Here is a 21,717-nt window from a genome sequence, read left to right on the forward strand (position 1 = left end):
TTATTTAACATAATTGAAAAAAACTAATAATGAAAAAAATCTGGTAAATAATCTAAAAATATAAGGAACGTGAACAGAAGAAAAGAAGCGGCTAAATGAAAAAGAACGAACAGAATGAAGAAAGAGAAAATGAGTGGATTTGGATTCATTCTATTTAGTCTTCATAATATTGATAACGTTTTTATTTTGGAATTTATTTAAATTAGGTAAATGTTATCATAGCATTACTATTAAATGATTTAAAATTAAAAAAAACAGTATTTTTCCTACGTTGATTAACGAAATTAAAGTTAGCTTAAAAGTATATATATTATATATGAAATATTATATGTGCTAAGAAAAATGTTATAATGAACTGTGTTGAAACGAAGATGAATGTTTGCTTTCCTCTTTGATCGTGACCCAAACGAAGGCTTGAGTTTTCTTTTTCATCTTTCAACTTAGGAATTCATCCCACTACTAGACTGTGTCTCACTCAGTCACAAAATTCCTTTCATCGGAAACAAAGCTAGGGCTTTTTCGTTTATTGTTGGGTTGTTGTGTCCACCAAGTGCTTGCATAAATTCTGTGAGGGTTGTTTGTTTTTTTGTGGTTTTGGGATTGAGATTTGGTTTCTGTGGGGTGTTTGTTTTAAGATATCAATCGATCAGAAAGGAAAAGGAAGGAGGTTGGGAAGATGAGCTGGCGCAGGGTGTTGAACTCAGCACAGGCCCTGGCCGCGCACACCTTCCTGTTGTGCTTCACTCTCTTCCTCGTTCTCAAACTTGATCACGATCTCTCTTGTTCTTGGTGGTTGGTTTTTCTCCCCCTCACTCCTCAATTCTCTTCTACCCTTTTAATTCCCGCTTCAATTTCGATTTGCCTACTTTTTTTTTTTTATTATTATTATATTATTCTTATTATTAATAATAATAATAATAATAATAATATTATTATTATTATGATTACTGGTATTATTAGTATTATTATTATTATTATGATTACTGTTATGATGACTATTATTATTCCTTTGGAGATTTGGGTTTGGGACCTCATGAAATGCCTTGTCTGTTTTGTTCTGTGATAATTATTACTCGATTTTGGTTTTGCCTTCTGATGATTGACCTAAATTTTGCATGGTTGAATTTTTTGCTAAGAATATGGGGTGTGTTAGTATTACTATTAACTGATTTTTAAAAAAAGACGTATTTCTATTCCTGGAAACACGTGCAGAGTACAAAGTGATAATGTTGGTGATTTTTGACATGGGAGGAAGTTCTGTGTAAAGTTTTTTCTAGTTTTTTTTTTTTCAGTTTTTTTAACTATTGGAATTATTTGCAAGAGTTATGCTCAGGATAAGACGCTGTAGAACCCATTTTTGTAATGGTATAATTGCTACCTGAGAGGTGGTGCTTGGGGGTTATTGCCAGTGTTAGTTTGTTTCCTTTCTCCATCTCTACTTTGGTGTAGGATGTGTTTGAGCTGGTAGAATGGAGATTGGGGAGAAGATGATTGTGTACTAAAGTAATGGCCTAGAATGAAAATAAGTACTCTTCGGTATTGTGAAATAACAATTGGTAGACCAAGATAGTCAGGGAGTGTGCAAGCTTCTGGTTCAATTGGAGTTGGGATAATGCCTACGTGTTAGTTAGTAAGCTGCGAAAATGAGTACCTGACTAATGAAAGTGGTGCCCACCTTTAGGTTGAGAGGTTAGAAAGACTCCATAGGTGGTGAATTGTAAAGTGGCTTCATATAATCAGGTTATGTCGTGCTTCAAAAAATTAATAGTATCTGGAAGTTATTATGGGATTCAATTGAAATGATTGCTTTGTAATGCCAAAATTATTAAATGCAGTATAAGGACATATTATGTTGTTGGTTTGGTGGAAATCCATTAAAACTCGTAATATTTTAGCAAAATCATAAATAAATGAAAAAAAGGGTTAAGGTGTCCTAAAATGTATGCCATGGTGTGCTGGCAAGTTTATTAATATGGAAATTTTATGATCGTAATGATGTGTGGAAAGATGTGGTGTATATAAGGTTCTGAGAAGATGGTGACTGTTGATGACTGATTCACCTTTAATATACAGGGTAGTATTTTTACCTCTTTGGATGTTCCATGGTGTTGTGGCTCGAGGAAGGTTTTCATTACCTGCACCATCTGCTCCACGTAATCGAAATGTATGCCATCATCATTCTTAACTGAAATTTAAGCCAGTTTCTATTTTCAGTTTTAGTTTACTCGTAGTAGTTGAGTATTGAGCCATTTGACTTTGAAACCATGATATGTGTATTGTTCTTTTGCTATCAAAGTATACAAACTCAAACTGGGGTGCTCCTTGTTTTCCTTTTCTTGTCTAACTAACTAGTTGACACGACTAAATACGATACTGAATTTTTATATTGTGACAGTGGGCACCATGCCATGCCGTCGTTGCAACGCCGTTGCTTATTGCATTCGAATTGCTCCTTTGTATATATCTTGAGAGCATATATGGTATGCTTTCATTGTGGCGTAGTTAGAATTTCCAATTATTTTCCCGTATTCAATAAATATTTATTTAAGTTACAGGTTGTTCATATGGTTAGCTTGGAGTTTACAAGTTCCAACCATAGGAACGTGGGCATTTTGCCATCTGTAAATGAAAGAATTTTTTTGCAATAGAGGAGCTAAATTTCTGTGGTGACATTGATGCAAAATCTCCAATTATACTAACGTATTTTGTTCTTACACAGATCTTGGCTATGCAGCAGTTGATCTAAAGATAGTGTTTCTTCCCTTACTAACATTTGAAATCATTATTCTCATTGACAATTTCAGGTAACTTCTTTTGAATAGCTCCAATAGACCATAGTTTCTTTTTGGGTTGTTCTCTAATGTTAGAGTAATCAATGTTGACATGAGTAATTTTGTGAATTCTTTACATCTGGTAGACCAGTTACTTAAGTGAATTTCTTCATCATATTTTACTTCTTTGGAATTTTTAAGTCTTAATCATTGATGTGCACATTTGGGTTTGTTATGATGTGATGTGCTTTGTTCTGGAGAGATTAATGTGAACCCCTTCAGCATGATTCGTTCATTTTAGGATCTCATATTCATCTGTCATTTGTAACCAACTATGTTGTATTTTATGTGCAGGATGTGTAAGGCTCTAATGCCAGGGGACGAAGAAAACTTGAGTGACGAGGCAATATGGGAAACTCTTCCGGTAAGGATTTATATCAATTTTTTGTAGAAAAAATAGGCATAAGCTGCAGTGTTTTCTTCTTATCAGTATATTTTTCATGTGTTTTGTTGGGTTCTCTAATATAACTAACTAATTAAAAAATACAAATCAAAGGAATCTTATGTTGTGTTTGAGCGGGATAAGAAGAGGGGATAGTTCAAGGAAGAATATGAGAAATAGATAACTGAAAGTAGAGTACTAAAACAGCTTAACAATATTTTGGTTTCTGATTTAAAAAACTGAAAGGAGTTATATTTTTTTTTAAAAAGAATTTTCAACAAGTACTCATGCTGAGCAATTTTTTAACTAATATTTTTTTTCTTCGAAAAATAGGAAACAAAAAGTTTCCTACTTAATGGTGCTCAGGCCTTTGAGATTCCTACTTAATGCTGCTCAAGTCTTCAACAACAGTTTTGTCACTGTCTATGTCATAGATTATATGGGGGAAAGTGACAGTATTTCTGATTGATTTAAGTATACACACCATAGTAAAAATGCATCAGGAAAGGATTCAGGAAACAATGTGTGAAAGTTGTGGGTTTTCAAAGTATTGTTTGAAGAGTGAAATTGTGGTGAATTTAGCATCAATTCCATCACCAATTACCTCCGTATCCACGCTCTTCCCTATTAATATTTGATTTTATTGTGCAGTGGAGAAACTGCTATTGCCTTTTTGAAAAACTTAATTGTAGTTGAGTGTTATAAATTGTTGCAGGTATCCTACTTTTTAGCACTCTAAAATTGTTTAACAGAAAGGGTTTTTTTTTGCATTAGTTTACATGAGTGGATATCTTTGTCATGCCACAGAAATTCAGTGGAGTACTCTAATTGTGACATGCACCAAATAGTTAAAGAATATTAAAATTAGGAAATCTTTTGATTGCAATTTATGCTTGAGTCAAGTTGAAATCATGTAATGTTTGTTATGTCTCTTCAAGTATGCTATTTAATTGTCTCATTTTATCATTAAAGTATTTTATAACTTGAAATTGCTAAAGCCTTGTTACACTCTTGTTATTGATTTGGCAGCACTTTTGGGTTGCTATTTCTATGGTGTTCTTCATTGCTGCAACAGTCTTCACACTCCTAAAAATGAGCGGTAACTATTTTCCCTCTAAATTCCCTTTCACTTATTCTTTATAAATTCTGTCATTATTATTTTTTCATCTCACGGTAGCAATGTTTAATCTCATGATTCCTTTTGGAATTTGTCTTATTCTGCTGTGTAGTGTACAGTATGTTTTGTTATATTCTTCTTCAATACTTTCCCTGGCGGCCCTAGTTATACAAATAAATAATTTGGCTTCATTTTTCTTGTCTAATACAGGTGATGTAGGTGCTCTCGGTTGGTGGGACCTGTTTATTAACTTTGCGTAAGTTTCTTTCGTATTTAGTGCTAACATGCATTTTTATAATTAAGCTTGTGTTTGTTGGAATGCTGCTGTGAAGGTTTTATAAAGTTTTATGATCTATTATTTTGCAGTATCGCCGAATGCTTTTCTTTCCTTGTATGTACAAAGTGGTCCAATCCTGTAATTCATAGAAATTCAAGAGAAGCCAGTAGTTCATCTTCAACTACTATTAGATATCTTGACTGGAACAGTGGTTTAGTGGTTTCTACAGATGAAAATCGATCCGAGGGGAGAATCTGTAGCCTTCAAGAGATAGGGGGGCATTTCATGAAAGTACCAATTATTGTATTCCAGGTTCTTCTCTGTATGCATCTAGAGGTATATGATACGGAATTGTGTGCTTGGTCAGCCTTGGGAATATTGTTTTTGGAGATCTGAGATGTTGTTCATTTCAGGGAACACCTGCTTCTGCTGTATATATACCACTTCCAGTTATTTTCTCTCCGCTTTTCCTACTTCAAGGAGCTGGAGTAATGTTATCTGCATCTAAATTAGTGGAGAAACTTGTGCTTCTCCTTCGAAGTGGAGCTGCTGCAGGAATTTATTTTAGATTTTCTTCAAGAGTTCATGATTGCTTGGGGTTCTTGCATCATGGTTCCAGGTAATTGATTTTCTTTTATGACTTGTTAGGGAAACTTTAGATTAAAACTCTGTTGTTTGGTCTGACTTCATTGTTGTCATTCTGTTTCCCTGAGCTTTATTCTGCTGACTCTTTCCGATTTATAACTAATTTTAACAATCAGGGTATGAGTGGGACATGTGATATAAAATTCTTTTCCCCTGATTTTCCTCAAATCAAATAAATCCTTGATTACCGCGTTTTATTTATGAGCTGTTTTCAGTTAAATTTGGATAAAAAAGCTTAGTTATATGTTAAGAATACGAAATTCAAAGATAGAGTGATTCTTTAAGCACCTTGAGTCCAGGGGAGTGCAAACTGATAAACAATAAAAGGATAAAGCTATACTGCCGCTGGACATGGTAGAAACAGTAAAAAGTACATCAGATAGAGTAAAAATACTCTAATTGGTAGATAAAATATGGCATGTACTGAACCAATAGAAGCAACAGACTGTTCTACACTTCTTAATTTGGGACGTTTTATGTGGAATTTGCTAAACTAGATGTTCTTATCGGTTTGGTTCACAGATTGAATGTATGTCTTTCATCTATTATTATTTTTGCCACTATTAAATGCAAATCCAATATAAATTGGGGTCAAGTATTTCATAAAGATGCTCTGATAGTTCAGTGCACAAAATGAGCATAATATCTCAAACCTCAAGGGAGTAATCTGAATACTTATCATTATTTTTACCTCTATTTTTATCGGAGGTAATACATCTAATTTGGGGTTAGTTTTCTAAAAGGGAAGCTGTGATCTTGTTGATATACCATTTGCGTGTACTGTACTGGCACTGCATCTAAATTCTGACAATTGATGCATCAGATTGTTGGGTTGGTGGTCAATTGACGAAGGGAGTCGGGAAGAACAAGCACGAATATACCATGAGGGAGCATCTGGGTAAGCATCATTCATTTTATTACAAACGTAGGTGTGTATCATACCATCAAAGAATTTTATATTCTCTCTCATACATATTCAGTGCAATGTCTCTTGATAATTCATGTGCCTTGCTTGTGAATGTTTAACTTTCAGAAAGGTGCCATTTTGGTCCTTCAAAGATACGCACTTACCCATTTTCTCAATTTCCATTGAAGTATTCTTTTATTGGTCAGAGTTATTATTTTATTGGTTTAATGTCACTTTAGGTCCCTATTTTCGGTCCAGAATCTCAAATAGGTCCCTTTCTTTTTCGGCGTCTCAATTTGGTCCTTATTTTTGTAAAATTGGATCAAATAAAGGCTTTCCGTCAAATTGATCAAACACCGTTAAGTTGGGTGTTTCGTGGCATGCTGACACTGTAATTTTTTATTATGTGGCATTAAAAACGTCACTGAATTGTATTTTTTTAATTTTTGAATTAAAAAATGAAGTTTACAGAGTGGAAATATAATTTAAGTAAGGGCAAAATTGGAAAATCAAATTAAATTAAGTGCTGAATTGGAAAATCAAATTAAATTGGAAAATCTTCAACCGATCGGCCCCCGTGCTTCAGCCGTTCGGTGTCCTCCAGCTTCTTCACTGCTCGACCTCGCTCGGTAGCCTCACCGCCTTCAGCCGTTCGGTTCCCTTCCCTTCTTCTTCTCCCTCACCGCTCGGCGTCTTCCTACATTCCGATGTTCGGTTGACTACTAATAATATCCTATAACAGGCTGCCGCCAAACCTTAATTCCCTAACCTAGCCAATGACGCCGTCAGCCACGTTGTGCCGCCACCATCATCCTCGTCGGACCACAAGCCGTTGTCGCCAACCTCCATGGTCGCCGCACATTCATCTCATCACCTGCAAACCCAGAAATCAGAAAATGCCAATTGCCACGTAATCCTAAATCGCAGATCCCTTTCTTCTTCCTTGCGAACTTCGCTGCAACCACCAGTTAGCGACATCATCTCCTCCATCATCGCATCATAAACCTGCATCAAATAGAAACCACATTATCATCTTCGACTTCGACTTCCCATATGAACTACATCAGAACAACCCACCAAAACCCTAAATCCATAGTCAGCCACCACGCCATTCAACCACCGCAGGAACACCATCAGAACCTCGTCGGTCCTCCGTTCACCTCCAATGCATCTCGCAATAGCCACCAGCACTGGAAAAACCATTGTGAGCTCGCATCATCCTCACTGAACCACCTCGCGAGCCACGCGTGAAGGCTCCATCACAACGTGAACCAGATCTCTGCACCAGAGTCGCACCACCACGAAACAAAAACAACACCATCGCGAGCCCCAAAACTCCTCCGCACAAACCCTAATCGCGAAAGATCACCGCGCCGGAAAGGAGATCGAAATCGCAAGCCATCAATGGAGCAACCCAAACCGCGACGAACAAAAACGCGAACACCTCAAAATCAGATTGTTCTCTGCAATTGAAATTAGAGAAAGGAGCAGCCTTTAATTTCTTTTTCCCAATTTACCCTCAATTTTTTAATTTAAAAATTACAAAATACATGTCACAATTTTGTATAAACTGACACGTCATCTAAAACAACACCCTCAGCATGCCACGTACTACCCTCTTTAACAGCGTTTTCTCAATTTGATGGAAAACCCCTATTTGATTCAATTTTACAAAAATAAGGACCCAATTGAGACGTCGAAAAAGAAGAGGGCCTATTTGAAATTCAGGGCGAAAATAGGGACCTAAAATGACATTAAACCATTTTATTTAACTTTTTTTGAGTTCTGCCCTTCATTTTTAGGGTGCATGGAATTCTAATGTAAAAACCAAATTTTAATAAATGAATCAATTAAGTGCTCAAGTGATTCTCTTAACATAAGATAATCAAATTAAGCTGATGTTTAATCTTGAAGTACCAAAATAGGTTCCTGCTTTTTCTTATTCTTTTTCTGTTTGGCATTTGAGCTTGTTTACAACACAAGTACTATATGAAGACATCCTTTTTACCTCTTCTCTCGTGAATTAAGATACGTTAAGCTATTTTCAATTTTTTTGCTATATGTTCATCTTGTAGTTGTTTCTAATGATCTTTGTACATTTGGCTTCGTACTGAAACAGGTATAATACGTTCTGTGGTTATCCTCCTGAGATTGTTAAGAAAATGCCAAAAAAGGAACTTGCTGAGGAGGTAATGGCAATTCTTATAATATAGATATAAATTTATAATGAAGTATGTTCAGGTCTACGTGTATAGATGTATAGATGAACATGACCTTGTGTGGTATGTTCTTTATAATATAGATATAAATTTATAATCTGCTTAGGTCTTACTTCCTTATGTTATGTTCATTGTTCAATATTAGGCATAAAAATTCTCAGTAAGTCTGTAACTCTGATTTCCTTCATTAGGATGCTTATAGTTTTCGAATGACAGGTTTGGAGACTCCAGGCAGCTCTTGGTGAACAGACTGAAATCACAAAATTCAGCCAACAGGAGTATGAAAGACTTCAAAATGTAAAACAGCTAACCTTAAATGAGTAATATAGTTAGTCGTGTGCTTATGCTGTGTATTTCCAAAGTTCCTTATACGATGCATTTAGAGGCCATCCACAAGGACAATGATATATCGGGTATCATTCAGTTAGAATATTGTTTATGCATGGACCCTGTTCTGATATCTGATGTTGTAAATCAATGTCTGTCAGTCTTTTGAATACAGTGGAACTATGAATAGCCTGTGAACGTAATAATCAAATACTGTCATTGCTATGTCATAAAAGTGAAGCAGCAATTATGTGTTTGTTTGTGTTAGTCGCACCAATATAGTACCTAACCTCACATTGTTTTGATTTGGTGACAACAATTTTCAATGAGTTCTAGCCCATTCAACTGGTTAAAATGAAGTTTCCGATTGCTGTCATCACTGGCATGGTTAGACCAATTGAAATTTCATTTGACCAATTTTATGTTGTGTGCAACAGGAGAAAGTGTTGTGCAGAATTTGTTTTGAGGGAGAGATTAACGTTGTATTGCTCCCATGCAGGCATCGCGTTCTTTGCAGGTGAGATCAAATATGTGATGGTCAATAAGGCCACTTAATGCATCATTACATAATATTTTATTTTTCTTCCATTTTCTTGGTCAAAATAGTTTTGGCCTTATGCTTGATTTGTGTTATTGCAGCACTTGCTCAGAGAAGTGTAAGAAGTGCCCGATTTGCCGTGACTCTATTGCCGAGCGTCTGCCTGTTTATGATGTTTAGATGTTAACATGGTTCTTTTTTTTTTGTTAAGAGACCATAGAGAAAGGGGCTAGAGAACATGTTTTAACTGAGTGAATCAATCCTTGGTACAGTTTTGGCGATGATAATATTGGACGCCAACTTGCTCACTGTCTAATACAACATCAAAATGATAGGAAGAAGAATAGAGCATCCCACTTTTGAATTTAATTTGTTTTGCATTCACTCCCTTCTGTAATTTGTATATATATACTCTAGCTTTTTACAGGCTTTACAAATGAGTGTGATGAGTGTTGAATTATAGTAGCTGAGCACCGATTCTTTCCTTTTGAATCATTTTCTAAGGTTAAATGCGTGCCTGAAAACGTTTGAAAATACAGGTAATTCAGTAACTATCATGAAACGATATGTTGATATCTCGAAGTGATTGTGAAACATGATGTTGAATTGTAATGACGTAGCAAGTTTGATATTTTCATCACCAATCTCCTTTTCTAGTTGCTTGAATCAGAATTTCTTTTTCCGGTTCTGTTTATCAGAACCAAATTAAAAGTGTGGTTTGGATTTGTACAGTACAAAAACATTGAGAATCTTATATTGACTATTCGCATAATAGTAATTAAAGAATAAATATATTAACAATGAGAAAAGTAATGTTTGAAAATAAAAAATTAAAGCTAATACAATATTTGAAAAGGAATAATGTTAAATATAATTTTCAAGCATAAATTTAGGAGAAAAGTAATGTTTCTTATTAAATTAATATCTCTAACCTCGTTAATTAGGTTTTGTAGAAAGTCTAAAAGAGTATTGTTTTGTGCAGCAATACTTTTTTTATGACCAGCAACCATGTTTCTTTATCATAATTGCAGAAATTTCTCCATAAACGCTTTTAAAAGAAAAGAAAAGTAATTATTTCATAAATTAAAATTAATTTAGAACTACACGAATTTACAATAGTTATTCTTCATTAGTTCACTCAAAATTTGGTTTTTAATTCTATACAAGTTTATTCTGTTTTAATTTTCACTTTTAGAGGTACTTAAGGATATTTATTTTAAATTTCAGTGTTTAAAAATTTAACCCACAGGATCCCATGCAGTGACAAACCAATTCCAATTTTTTTTTCTGTAAAAAAGAAAAACTATAGTGTGCATATAAAAAATCAGTTGATTTTTTTTATTAGAACCGGTTGATTTAGCTTATATTACTTTAACTATTCTTCTATTCTACAAGTGTTTATAAGTGTTATACCGTTACAATTGATTCACCTATTTTATTATCTAAATAGACATACAAATACGGCTATTGCTTCTTGCACTCCATAGTTACTAACTACACCCTTATAATATTAGGAAAAGCCCACATCACACCAGCGCTGTTACTACTTCCACCACCGCCGCACCGTTACTTAAGAACACCGCTGCAGAAAAAAAACTTATTTCAAAAAGTTTTGTTTTGAGTATTTTAGAAAACTCATTCCTGAAAGCATTTTATGAGTTTCAGAAAGTTCTTTTTGAAAATTTCATTCCAAAAAATTTATTTCAAAATACATTTCATACGTTCCAAAAATTTTACTTCAGAAATCACGTTTTGAAAATTTTGTTCTGAAACTATTGTTCTAAAATTCTAGAAAGCTTGTTGTACAAAGCTTACAAAATATATAATCTGGAAGTTACTTTTTCAAAAGGTAAAATAGTCATTTCAAAAATTTGAGGGGTGCACAAAAATATTGTGGAGTGAAGGGAGTAAAATACTTCAAACCTATGTTAAGACGAATGGGATACTTTAAATCAGTTTTCAAATTAGATTTTTAAACATAAATGTGAGTGATTAATTTGTAGCAGTTTGAAATCATTAAAAATATAATGTGATAATTTTAAGGATTTCAAAATCTCACAACAAAATTGCATATAACTCAATTAGACAAAAAGAATACTAGGCAAGAGAACTGTTAAGATTAGTAGAATAATTTAACTTAATTATAGTTCATAAGTTCAGAGGTATAATTGTAACTTATAAATTATAAAGACATACTAAAAACTTTTCAAATGATTCTGTTGGTTCTGCATAAAACGAGAAATCTCTCATTCACAACCCAACATAATTTAATATTAAAATCATTTATTTTGATGAGGGGGCAGTATTTTCAATTTCAAATATGTACACAACTTGCAATACTATTTCCACTTATTTAACAACAAATGAAAAATTTGTTGCAGATATGTCTTTTTTCTTTAGGAACTCATTATTGATTTGGATACCCATTGCCCTGAGCACAGAAAGTTGTTGAATTTGGAGCCATAGTTACTGGGACCAAGCACGGGGCCTAAAGCTCTCAACTTTGTTTGATTTTCTGGGAGATTTTCGATCAATCCGGTTTTCTTTTGTTGCTGACCCAGATGGTTTCCTGCTAGGAACTGTGTCTTGGTTCCTGACTCCTATCTTCAGGTACCCATTTGATGGATCTTGTTGAAATTGAAATTGTTACATTCATACGATGATTTTGGTTACTAGCTTTGATTGCCGAGGAAATGAAGGGAACTATGTATAATTCTAGATCTTGCTTAAGCTTTTGTTCTGAAAACTTGTTTGGTTCTTAGTCAAAGTAACACAAGTAGTTGAGCATGGTTGTTTGAACTAGACTTTCTGATTTTGCTATCTTTCTTTCTTGGTTTCTTCTATGCGATGAGGTACACTTCATCCTTCTTTGTTGTTAGTGATCCTCAGGCTTATGAGTTATCTGTAAAGTTGAGTTGAACTTCTTTGATCAATGAAGATGCTGCTGGTTTTCTAGCACGAAGTAGTTGCCAGAGGTGGTGTCAGTGGCATATTGATCAATGAAAGTATGCATTATTAGTATTTTTATCGGATATGAGTAGGTCTCCTTCCTTTAAAGTCAGAGAAGAACTTCTTCCCAGTCTTGATCCCGAGTCTTTACAGAGATGGATAGTTGGCTTTTGTGCTATAAGGTTTGATCTTGAACAGGGCCAGCTTGTAGAAGTATGTTATCCGCCTGGCTGTCTTACGAATGATGAAGAGCTGGAGATTGCATATAGTTCGTTTCCGGATTCCATTTCCCAGCAACAAAACCGCTCAAGCATTCATGATTGTATCTTCTTTTTCCGATTTCGTAGGCACCTCAAATCTCAATCCACTGAACTTGACAAGGACTTTTCTCCAAATAAAAACAATGTCGGTGAAGAATTATCCAGTACAAGCAGTGCTAATGTTTCTAAATACATGTATGGTTTTGTCTTTAATAGACAGATACATGATGAGAGGCTAAAGCGAGGAGGGGAGCAGAAGTCTGTGGTTGTTTTGTCCCACAGTCCTTATTCAAGTGTGTTTAGACCTTTATTACAGATTATAGGTCCCTTATATTTTGACTTTGGTAAGGTAGCACTGGAGCATATTGCAGCTTATGTTTCAGCATGGCCTGCTCCTGTTCCTGGAAAGCTAATGGATCTTCCGATTGGGAATGAGACCCTTAAAGTGAACTTGCCACCTGTTCACTGCTTGCCTTTGGAAAATGGATTATCTTTTGATGAGTCTGCTTCTCCTGTGGCACCTTTACTTCCTAGTAATCAGTCTATTCCACAGGGCCTTTTTCATGATGCAGATATTTTTGGTGCTTTCCGTGGCATCTTATTGCAGCTTTGGTTGTTATGGGAGTTGTTAGTCATTGGTGAACCAATTCTGATCATTGCACCAACCCCTTCCCAGTGTTGTGAGGCCGTTGCCAGTCTTGTGAGTTTGATTGCACCATTACTTTGTAGTGTTGACTTCCGGCCTTATTTTACCATTCATGATCCTGAGTTTTCACACTTGAACTCAATTCGGGAAGGGGAAACCTTCCCCCCAATGGTTTTAGGGGTGACAAATCTTTTCTTCCTTAAGGCTCTCCGGAAAATCCCCCACATTGTTTCAGTTGGAAGTCTCCATCCTAGTTCAAATAGGGTTTCCCTTTCAACTAGGTCTTCTGCTGGCAAAGTTTCTGGTAGACCTGATGGTGGGCTTCAACAACTTTCCCTACAGAGCCTACAGAAGTTTTCTCCTTCAAGTTTACTGAATGCAATTAAGCTGCGGAGAGATGGTCCTCTTTGTCTCATGACAGAACATAAGGAAGCCATTTGGACTACATATTCTGCCATAACTAAGCCCGAAACCTCTATTTTAAATAGGCTTGTAGATGCAGGCATGTCACCAAGAGTTGAGGAATCAATGTCAGTTGTTAACAATGAGATATTACGGCGGCATTTCTTGGAGCTCACAACTAATTTCTTGGCCCCTTTTGGTCCATATTTTAGGATCACAGCTCCATTGGAAGGATCTTCTCCTTATGTTGATCCTCCATCTTTGCCTCCATTTAGTGCTGATGAATTTCTTTCAAGTTTATCAACCAGAGGTCCAGGGAAGTTCATTTTGAAGAGAATGAAGTCTAACTGGCTCAACTTCTACAGGTAATGAATTTTATTTGCAATAGTTTTTTATATTAACTTTTGCTACCTACCTCTAAAATTTTAGTTCCTCAGACTTCACTTATTAGATTTTTTATCTATGGTTCGTATGAATGTTCTTATCAGGCGGTTCCTGAATGGACCCAACTTCATGCCTTGGTTTCAGAGGAGGCGTGCTGTAGCTGAACGGGAACAAGATAGATTGTGGAGGCATTCAAGAATGAAAACTGATATGCAACAGCTTGTATCTAAAATGTCTGAGTTGGAAATTGTGGATTCCTTCAATGTTATAGAGAAACTTCTACATAGAGAATTGCAGGTGGTAACCTACCCTCCTATGGTCCTCCAGTTTTGTTTATAACCAATTGTTCATGTCTTTTGGTACTTTCTCCAAATGAATAGATGTCTACATTTATTTGAATTAATGATTATTTTCATTTGCTAAGCAATAACTAATCTAATGTATTCTGTCACAAGTTTTGGTAGTGAATTATTAGAACTTGAACCGTTTTCATATTGGCAATTTATTTGTTGTTGGGATCCAACGAGGTAAATGATCAAATTGAATGTACCAAGACCGAAGTTATGAAAACTAAATATGTCTTATTTTATCTGGGAGATTGTTGGGAAACAATCATAAATACTGTTAGAGTTCAGGCATGAATTTGGAGTTCCACGTTATGTAAAAAAACTATTTGAGGGAGACAGTGTTAGAGTGAGTTTGGAGTCTAACATTATATAGAAACAGGCAAGTTGAACAAAATATAAGTGAGAAAATTCTACAAACTTATTGTCTTTAAAGTTTTGGATTGAGAATGTTGCTAAATTCAGTTATGTAGTTGACTTGTGGTCCATTGACAAAGATCTCTCCTGAGTTTTCCTTCGAAGAACCGAATAAAACTTATCATTTGTTTCTTTATAGGGTAGACATGCCAATGCTAAGCTCAAGCCTCTAGTACATTATTATTTATTGCATATTGCATGTGTAAAACATAGGATTGTTTAAGCTTACACAGTGCTTTTATTTCTCAATCAAATGCAATTATCAGCTGCAGCAACCTGGAAATGGAGGTATTGATTCTACTGCAACTTGTGAGAAACTAATGAGAGATCTTCAAGCAGTTTTCAATGCGCTTACAAAAGATATGCAACAAATCATGCTTTCAAATCCAGAAAGGGCATCCCTTCTTCAACGTATTGTGAATTGACAGTGCATCCCAGTGAACAAGCTGGGGACATGTCTTCTGCATCGCCCAAGTCAATGGAAAAAGCATGAAACAGGTGGTCTTCTTATGGTCCTCAAATACACCCTTGAAGTCATTGCCTCTGTCTGAGGGAATTTCTGTAACCTGACACATCAAGGGGTAAGATTTTTTTTTTTTTTTGGAGACATCCCATTTAACTTTGTGAGCATGCAATTCCTTTCAATAGAACATGTTTCCTGATTATCATTTTTCTTCAATAAACAGCTATGGGGTAACCGAATTTTGGTTGATCAAATCCCCTTCAAGAAGCAGACATATGAACTTGGCTCTTGACAAACAAATAGAAATTGATTTATTTGAAACTTGCCAGGTTGTATGTATTGCCTTTGTAGGTGATAATTGTGGCATCATATTGTTTTAATTATGACCGACAATACTGTAAATTATTCACTTCGTTTTAGCCCTTGGTTATGATCTCTATTCCACGCTCTCTTCAAATAAAAAACTCTCAAATCTATGCAATGGATTTTCTCTCAAGGAAAGATTCATTTACAGGGATTGTATCTTACACTTGCAGTGTCAAATTGCTATTTGCAAGTCACTTTGCAACATCCATTTTCTTAGCAACACAAAATATTGATAGAACGATCTTAATAATACGTAGGCAGGTATAATATGCAAAATTTACATCTGATTAATCACTTCTGAGAGGCTTTGGAACTTTTAAAAGCTTAACAAGGTGGAATCTGTCTAACTCTCCTCCTTTGAAAATTTTAATCATTGGACATACTTAGACAGATTATCAAGTATGAACGCTTCAGATTATCAAGTAATATTTGATAAAAATAGGACAAGGACTGTGTAGCATAAGAAAACTGAGTTGAAGCTAGACTGGAAGTTGATGCCCTGTTTAATCTGAGAGCACTTTTTTCTGTTTTAATGATTAGAAATATTTGACTTTGTTTTTATTTTATATTTCAAAATATTGTCCAAAAAATAAAGTGAACAAATAAGAGCTTTTAGTCCAGTATAGAGTGATTATGATAAGAATGGTTTATTATGATCATTATTATCATCATAATTATCACTATGATTATTATGACTTGTGTCAACCATTGCATCTACTTGTCACTTCAATGCTGGATTTGCTACATCCTATTGTAATTTTATGGCGTGACTAAGGATTAGGAGTCTGATTCATATGTTGATGAAAAGAGAGCTGATGCTCAGTGTTACATGAAAGTTTTGGGATGTTGACACTTTTGTCCATCAGTCAAGGTTGGTTGCACACCGCATTTAGTTTATGCTTACCATTTCAGGGTCACTGGCTCCAACCAAAATCAAAACCCTCTTACCAACAGAACTCAGTGGAACCTACCATTTTGAGAGAGGGAATGGTGTTTCCAATGTAAAAAAAGAATTTGTTTACCTCACTAAAAAAAAGTGAGTAAAAATACGTTGTAATAAGAGGAAATATTTATAAAAAAAAATTATTTAGAAAAAATATATATATAATCTTCTTAATTAGAAAAAATAGGTGTACGATTTTATAGATTACTTTTTAGTATATTATTTTTTATTTTTTTTAAATTAGATAATTACATGTAAAATAGAGGTAATGATATGAATGAAAATAATAAAATCATTCTCTCTTTCAAGTAAATTTAAACTTCAAACATATATATATACTATTTACTCCACTGATTTTGTTTGTCCTATCCAGTATGAATTTTCTCTATGGATAATATCCAAAATTTGAATATAATATCTTTTATTCAAGTAATTAAGAAAAATCAATTTCATATAGATATACTTACATATATCTTATTTGAAGAAAAAAAAAGTAGAAGTTTGAACATGGGACCTATACATATATCTTATTTGAAGAAAAAAAGTAGAAGTTTGAACATGGGACCTATTACATATATACACAAGACCAATCTTTTGGGACAGTATCATAGATAACCGAGTTCTGCCTCAGGAAACAATGTGTGGTAGCAGTTTTATTTTACAAGAGAAGTGAGATACTTATATCATCAGTAAATGAGAAGTGAAGTAGTTATATGGTAACATCAGCAGGTCTTAATCATAAGCAAATGTTTTGTTGTTGCTTGCCATAAAATTGTACTCCTTTAGACGTATCTGAAGGATGTCACTTCTAACTTACATACGCTAAAGGGAAATTACAAACTAAAATCTCTGATTTTTTTTCCTATGCGCATAAATGCCTCAAATTTGAGGTATAAAATTGCAAGACAATCAATTGATAGAATGGAACTTTAATCAAACACATAGAACATGAAGGTGGATCTTTTAAGAATTAAAAGTCCCCCTTATGGAAAAGTGGGGTAAGGGGAGAATAGTGTTCTAGAAGTTTGGGTTGATATGGTGCAACTTGACGTTGTGAAATACTATTCCCAGCTGCAACTTGAAACTCTACACAATATATTTTGATGTGAAAAGTGTTTACTTTATGAGATGAGTGCGTGGGTGGATGTGGATAGTATTGTTCTAGTTTTCATAATTTGAATGAATGAATGAATAGGTTCCTATTTGAGAAAAAAGGAAACTAAAGAAATGTGGTTCATATTATCCCAGAGCAGACGTCGAAAATTCGCCACGTCTCTACTTTTCTCTCTATCAATAGGACAAATACTATAATTCTGCTGGGTGTACTGGCATGTGTCTTGTATTTGTGAACCTTCCATTAGGGCAGCATGATATCTATCACATTTGATTTCAATTTCAAAATTCTTGTATTTGATGGAGAATTTTAGGTTGAAAAGTATGCTTCTGTCTCCTATAATTGTTTTACTATGTTCAGTGGTATCAGATAAACCAAACAAAATCACTGTTAATTCAATTCAAAACGGTAATTAAATAGGAACAAGTGACAAGAAAAATTTAGACGTGTTGAAAAATCACAAGCCATGCTTAAATGATTGAATAACAAGGGAAAAAGAAGCCATACCTTAATGAACTTGTCTTTATGCCTAGATGTCTATTCATTGGCATGGTCGAGATTCCATTTTATTATGGTTGTATTGGGGAAAATTCTATTGGGCCTACTATATACTCATTCAGAAAAATGTCAGTACATATTATAAATTTACACCATTTTTGTGCTATTTTCTTCTTAGATAATTGAAAATCATTCAATTTTCTTTTTTTAGTATAGTTTTTTTTTTCTGTCTATGCAACCCCTAAAAAAACCTATAAAAAATTATTGTAATATTTGTAAGGTGTAAGTATGTTACTCATACTGATTTACAATTTGTGGTTAGTTGTTTCTGCAGTAATATGCAAACAAGAAAAAAAATATATGTGAATGAAGATGACAAATAACACATCCCTTCAATTACAGAGTGTGGTCCTCTTGAAATGGATTGTTTGATACCACTTTACTTCTTATCATACACACATTGTGATTCTTCTCCTTATCCTGCGCACCCCTTCTGCTACTTTGTTCAATAGAGACAAAATCCACACACCAAAAGAATGACTTACACACCCATCTACTACCAATTCCACCATTCTCATCCTTCAAGGCTGAACCATAATTGCAAATCCAACAAAGAGCCACCATGTCATCAAGTGGAAGCCTTTGGAACTATGAGGAAGAAAAGGCATTTGAGAATGCCATAGCTATGCATTGGATTGAGGAAGCCTCAAATGAGCAATGGGAGAAAATTGCTTCAGCAGTTCCCAGCAAAAGCATGGAAGAAGTGAAGCAGCATTACCAGGTTCTAGTGGAGGATGTAAGTGCAATAGAGGCAGGTCACATACCATTCCCCAACTATACTTCTGAGGAAACCACCTCTTCAAATAAGGACTTCCATGGCTCTTCCAAGGCCACAAGTTCAGATAAAAGATCAAATTGTAACTATTCCACTGGTTTTTCTGGATTAGGACATGACTCCACCACTCACAGTACTGGTAAAGGAGCCTTGTCAAGGTCATCAGAACAAGAAAGGAGAAAAGGAATTCCATGGACTGAGGAGGAGCACAGGTACTTTCCAAATACATTTACCATAACTCTTTAACTCTCATGCTAACTCCCTCATCTTAATATAACATACTCCATACATCACTCACTCATATCAATTCTATCTGATTCAATTCAAGCAAAATTAACTCCAGTGAGCTAGATGTACACAAAATTGGTTATATGGGAATCAAGTTAAGAGATTTTTTTGATGTCTTGTTTTTCAGGTTATTTTTACTTGGTCTAGACAAGTTTGGAAAAGGAGACTGGAGAAGCATTTCAAGGAACTTTGTGATATCCAGGACTCCCACACAAGTAGCAAGCCATGCACAGAAGTACTTCATAAGGTTGAATTCTATGAATAGGGACAGAAGAAGGTCTAGTATTCATGACATAACTAGTGTGAACAATGGAGATGTGGCTAGTAATCAAGCACCGATTACAGGGCAACATAGCAGCACAGTTTCTTCAAGTACAATGGGTGTAGGACAATCACTGAAGCACAGAGTGCAGGGCCATATAGCACCTGGTTTAGGCATGTATGGAACACCAGTTGGACATCCTGTTGCTGCTCCTCCAGGGCACATGGCATCTGCAGTTGGAACTCCTGTCATGCTTCCTCCTGGACCCCATCCACATGCTCATCCTCATCCACCTTATGTTCTTCCTCTTGCTTACCCAATGGCACCACCACCAATGCATCAATGACAACCCTTTTTCTTTTCTTACTTGTAGTTAGTTTCTTTTTCTCTTTTTAGTATGGAATTAAGCTCCTTTATGTGGAAAGTCATAAATATGGTGTGTCAAATTCTACTCCAGTTTAAGCAAGGAAAAGTTGTTGAATGAATCCATTGGTACTACTTACTACTACTCAGTTTATATCTCAGTATAGAGTTAGTTGATCTTGCCACTGTTCCTGTGAGGTGGTGGATGTAATGCTAAGAATTTTGCCTTGGAGTGTATATGCTGATAGAAGTGGATTCATATACCAAGGCAAAGACTTGAAGTAAATGAACTTGTCTTTGTTCAGTGAGCTATAAATGCTTTCAACAGATTTCTGTAACCTTGAAGTACTTGTTTTTGGGCACTTTTCTTATCATTAAGTTTTTGGGTGACTTTTCCTTGAAACAATGGGAAAGGAGAAAGCAGAGAGAAGCAGGAAAATCAATGAGAATGGAACAGTAACAGATAATTTTGTGTTGTGAAGACGCACTTTACTAACACAGTCCTTAAATTGTATGACTTAACTATATATCATCTCACTTTCACTTCATAAATTTACCACTCACAACATAGATATGACATGCATTTTAACTAAATTCGGTATTTAATTAAGTATTAATAAAATTCATAAATTTACTAATAATTTATTTTGTATCTGTGCAATATATTAAAAATATTTTTTGACCATTTATTTTACAAACTCATCACCATTTTATTAAAATTCATTCTATTATGGACCCCTTATACCATCTTTCGCTCTCATCAATCATTCTTTGCAAAAAATTAATCGAAATTACAACGTAAATAATTCTACTATCTATTTTCATTTATAAAATTACATTATTTCATATAATCATCTTCTTATCAATTAGTTTAAAGAAATCTTTATTTATCATATCTGAATTTTTTTTCTTATTTTACTGCAAACAATTATAAGAACTGTGCTAGTTGTTCTTTATTATTGATCTTGGTATAAAAGACAATCTTATTAAAGCTAGAGATGTTTCCAGTATGGTTAGACTAATTTATTTAGTGAAAGTTTTCTTCGTAGATAAGCTCTTGTTTGTTATGATTTTTTTTAGGTTGAGGATTATGATAGTTCTGACTTTATCAGAAAAGGTGGAAATATTTCTTAAAAATCTCTTTTTCTTAATTTCTTTTTCTCAGGCAAAAACAAGAGTAGTTTGAACGTCTGAAAAGATCTTCTCTCCCATATTATATTTCTCTCCATCTAAACGTGGATGAGAGAAATCACAATTTTGTTTGGTTTTATTTATTTATTTTCAGTTTATTAAACTATTATAATTGTAGATTACTAGAAAGTCTAATAAATAGGCAATGTGGAAACATTTGTTTTATTACATATGCACAGTTATGAGATTGTCATGTGTATACAAATTGATTTGATTTGCCTTTTCTTGTCTTCAAACAACTCTTCCACTTCTAATAAAACCATGCAATTTCTCACTTATTCTAAGTGAATTCCTGGTGTATAATTAACTAAATATACGAAAAATATTTTGCCAACGGTCGTAATATCACAAACAAAAAGAATTAGTAAATTTGAAAAAAAAATCCTTGACAGGACAATACTAAATAAAAGTAAATAATAATTGAGTTGATCTTCTTTAAAAATGTATAGATATACTAGGTCCTTATGATATGAACATGCATGATGGTTAGGCACACTACATATTTGGCAACCAATACTGACATACAGAAAACATTGACTAATTTAATATCATGATTAATGTATGTTTAACATATTTACTAACCAAAGAGTAATTAACTACATGGATCGGGCTCACCTAGATAAAAAAAACCTATAAACATAGTATAAATAGCATAATACATAAGGTACATTTATTATGTTCATTAATTATTATATTTATTGTCGTCTGACACACTTGAGTGTTGGAGTGTCTTTTATAAACACAACACT

At 34.4% G+C, this 21,717-nt stretch overlaps 3 protein-coding genes across 10 annotated transcripts; all 3 read left to right on the forward strand.

Moving 5' to 3' along the window:
* The first annotated feature begins 318 nt into the window (after positions 1 to 318).
* LOC108320936 (uncharacterized) lies at positions 319 to 9,703 on the forward strand. The gene is made up of 14 exons (XM_017552538.2): positions 319 to 792; positions 2,074 to 2,164; positions 2,396 to 2,480; positions 2,720 to 2,804; positions 3,126 to 3,195; positions 4,243 to 4,312; positions 4,541 to 4,586; positions 4,697 to 4,943; positions 5,021 to 5,226; positions 6,076 to 6,150; positions 8,279 to 8,348; positions 8,595 to 8,675; positions 9,143 to 9,222; positions 9,345 to 9,703. Exons 1-14 carry the CDS (start codon positions 677 to 679, stop codon positions 9,421 to 9,423), a joined length of 1,401 nt encoding a protein of 466 aa, XP_017408027.1. The 5' UTR covers positions 319 to 676; the 3' UTR covers positions 9,424 to 9,703.
* A 1,821-nt stretch (positions 9,704 to 11,524) lies between these two features.
* Positions 11,525 to 18,483, forward strand: LOC108321274 (uncharacterized). Of its 8 annotated transcripts, none has more exons than XM_052876622.1 (5): positions 11,529 to 11,853; positions 12,123 to 13,865; positions 13,989 to 14,181; positions 14,918 to 15,226; positions 15,332 to 15,635. In XM_052876622.1, exons 2-4 carry the CDS (start codon positions 12,277 to 12,279, stop codon positions 15,068 to 15,070), a joined length of 1,935 nt encoding a protein of 644 aa, XP_052732582.1. In that variant the 5' UTR covers positions 11,529 to 11,853; positions 12,123 to 12,276; the 3' UTR covers positions 15,071 to 15,226; positions 15,332 to 15,635. The 8 variants fall into 8 exon arrangements, with proteins under 8 accessions (XP_052732587.1, XP_052732582.1, XP_052732572.1 ...); XM_052876612.1 differs by having other exon boundaries at positions 11,533 to 11,853; positions 12,096 to 13,865; positions 14,912 to 15,226; XM_017552976.2 differs by having other exon boundaries at positions 11,533 to 11,853; positions 14,912 to 15,226.
* Positions 18,484 to 18,515: 32 nt separating this feature from the next.
* Positions 18,516 to 19,899, forward strand: LOC108331404 (transcription factor MYBS1). The gene is made up of 2 exons (XM_017566055.2): positions 18,516 to 19,076; positions 19,280 to 19,899. The coding sequence occupies exons 1-2, from the start codon at positions 18,652 to 18,654 to the stop codon at positions 19,758 to 19,760; spliced, it is 906 nt and encodes a 301-aa protein (XP_017421544.1). The 5' UTR covers positions 18,516 to 18,651; the 3' UTR covers positions 19,761 to 19,899.
* The last annotated feature ends 1,818 nt before the right edge of the window (positions 19,900 to 21,717 follow it).

This window comes from Vigna angularis, chromosome 1 (genome assembly GCF_016808095.1).
Source record: "Vigna angularis cultivar LongXiaoDou No.4 chromosome 1, ASM1680809v1, whole genome shotgun sequence".
NCBI lineage: Eukaryota > Viridiplantae > Streptophyta > Magnoliopsida > Fabales > Fabaceae > Vigna > Vigna angularis.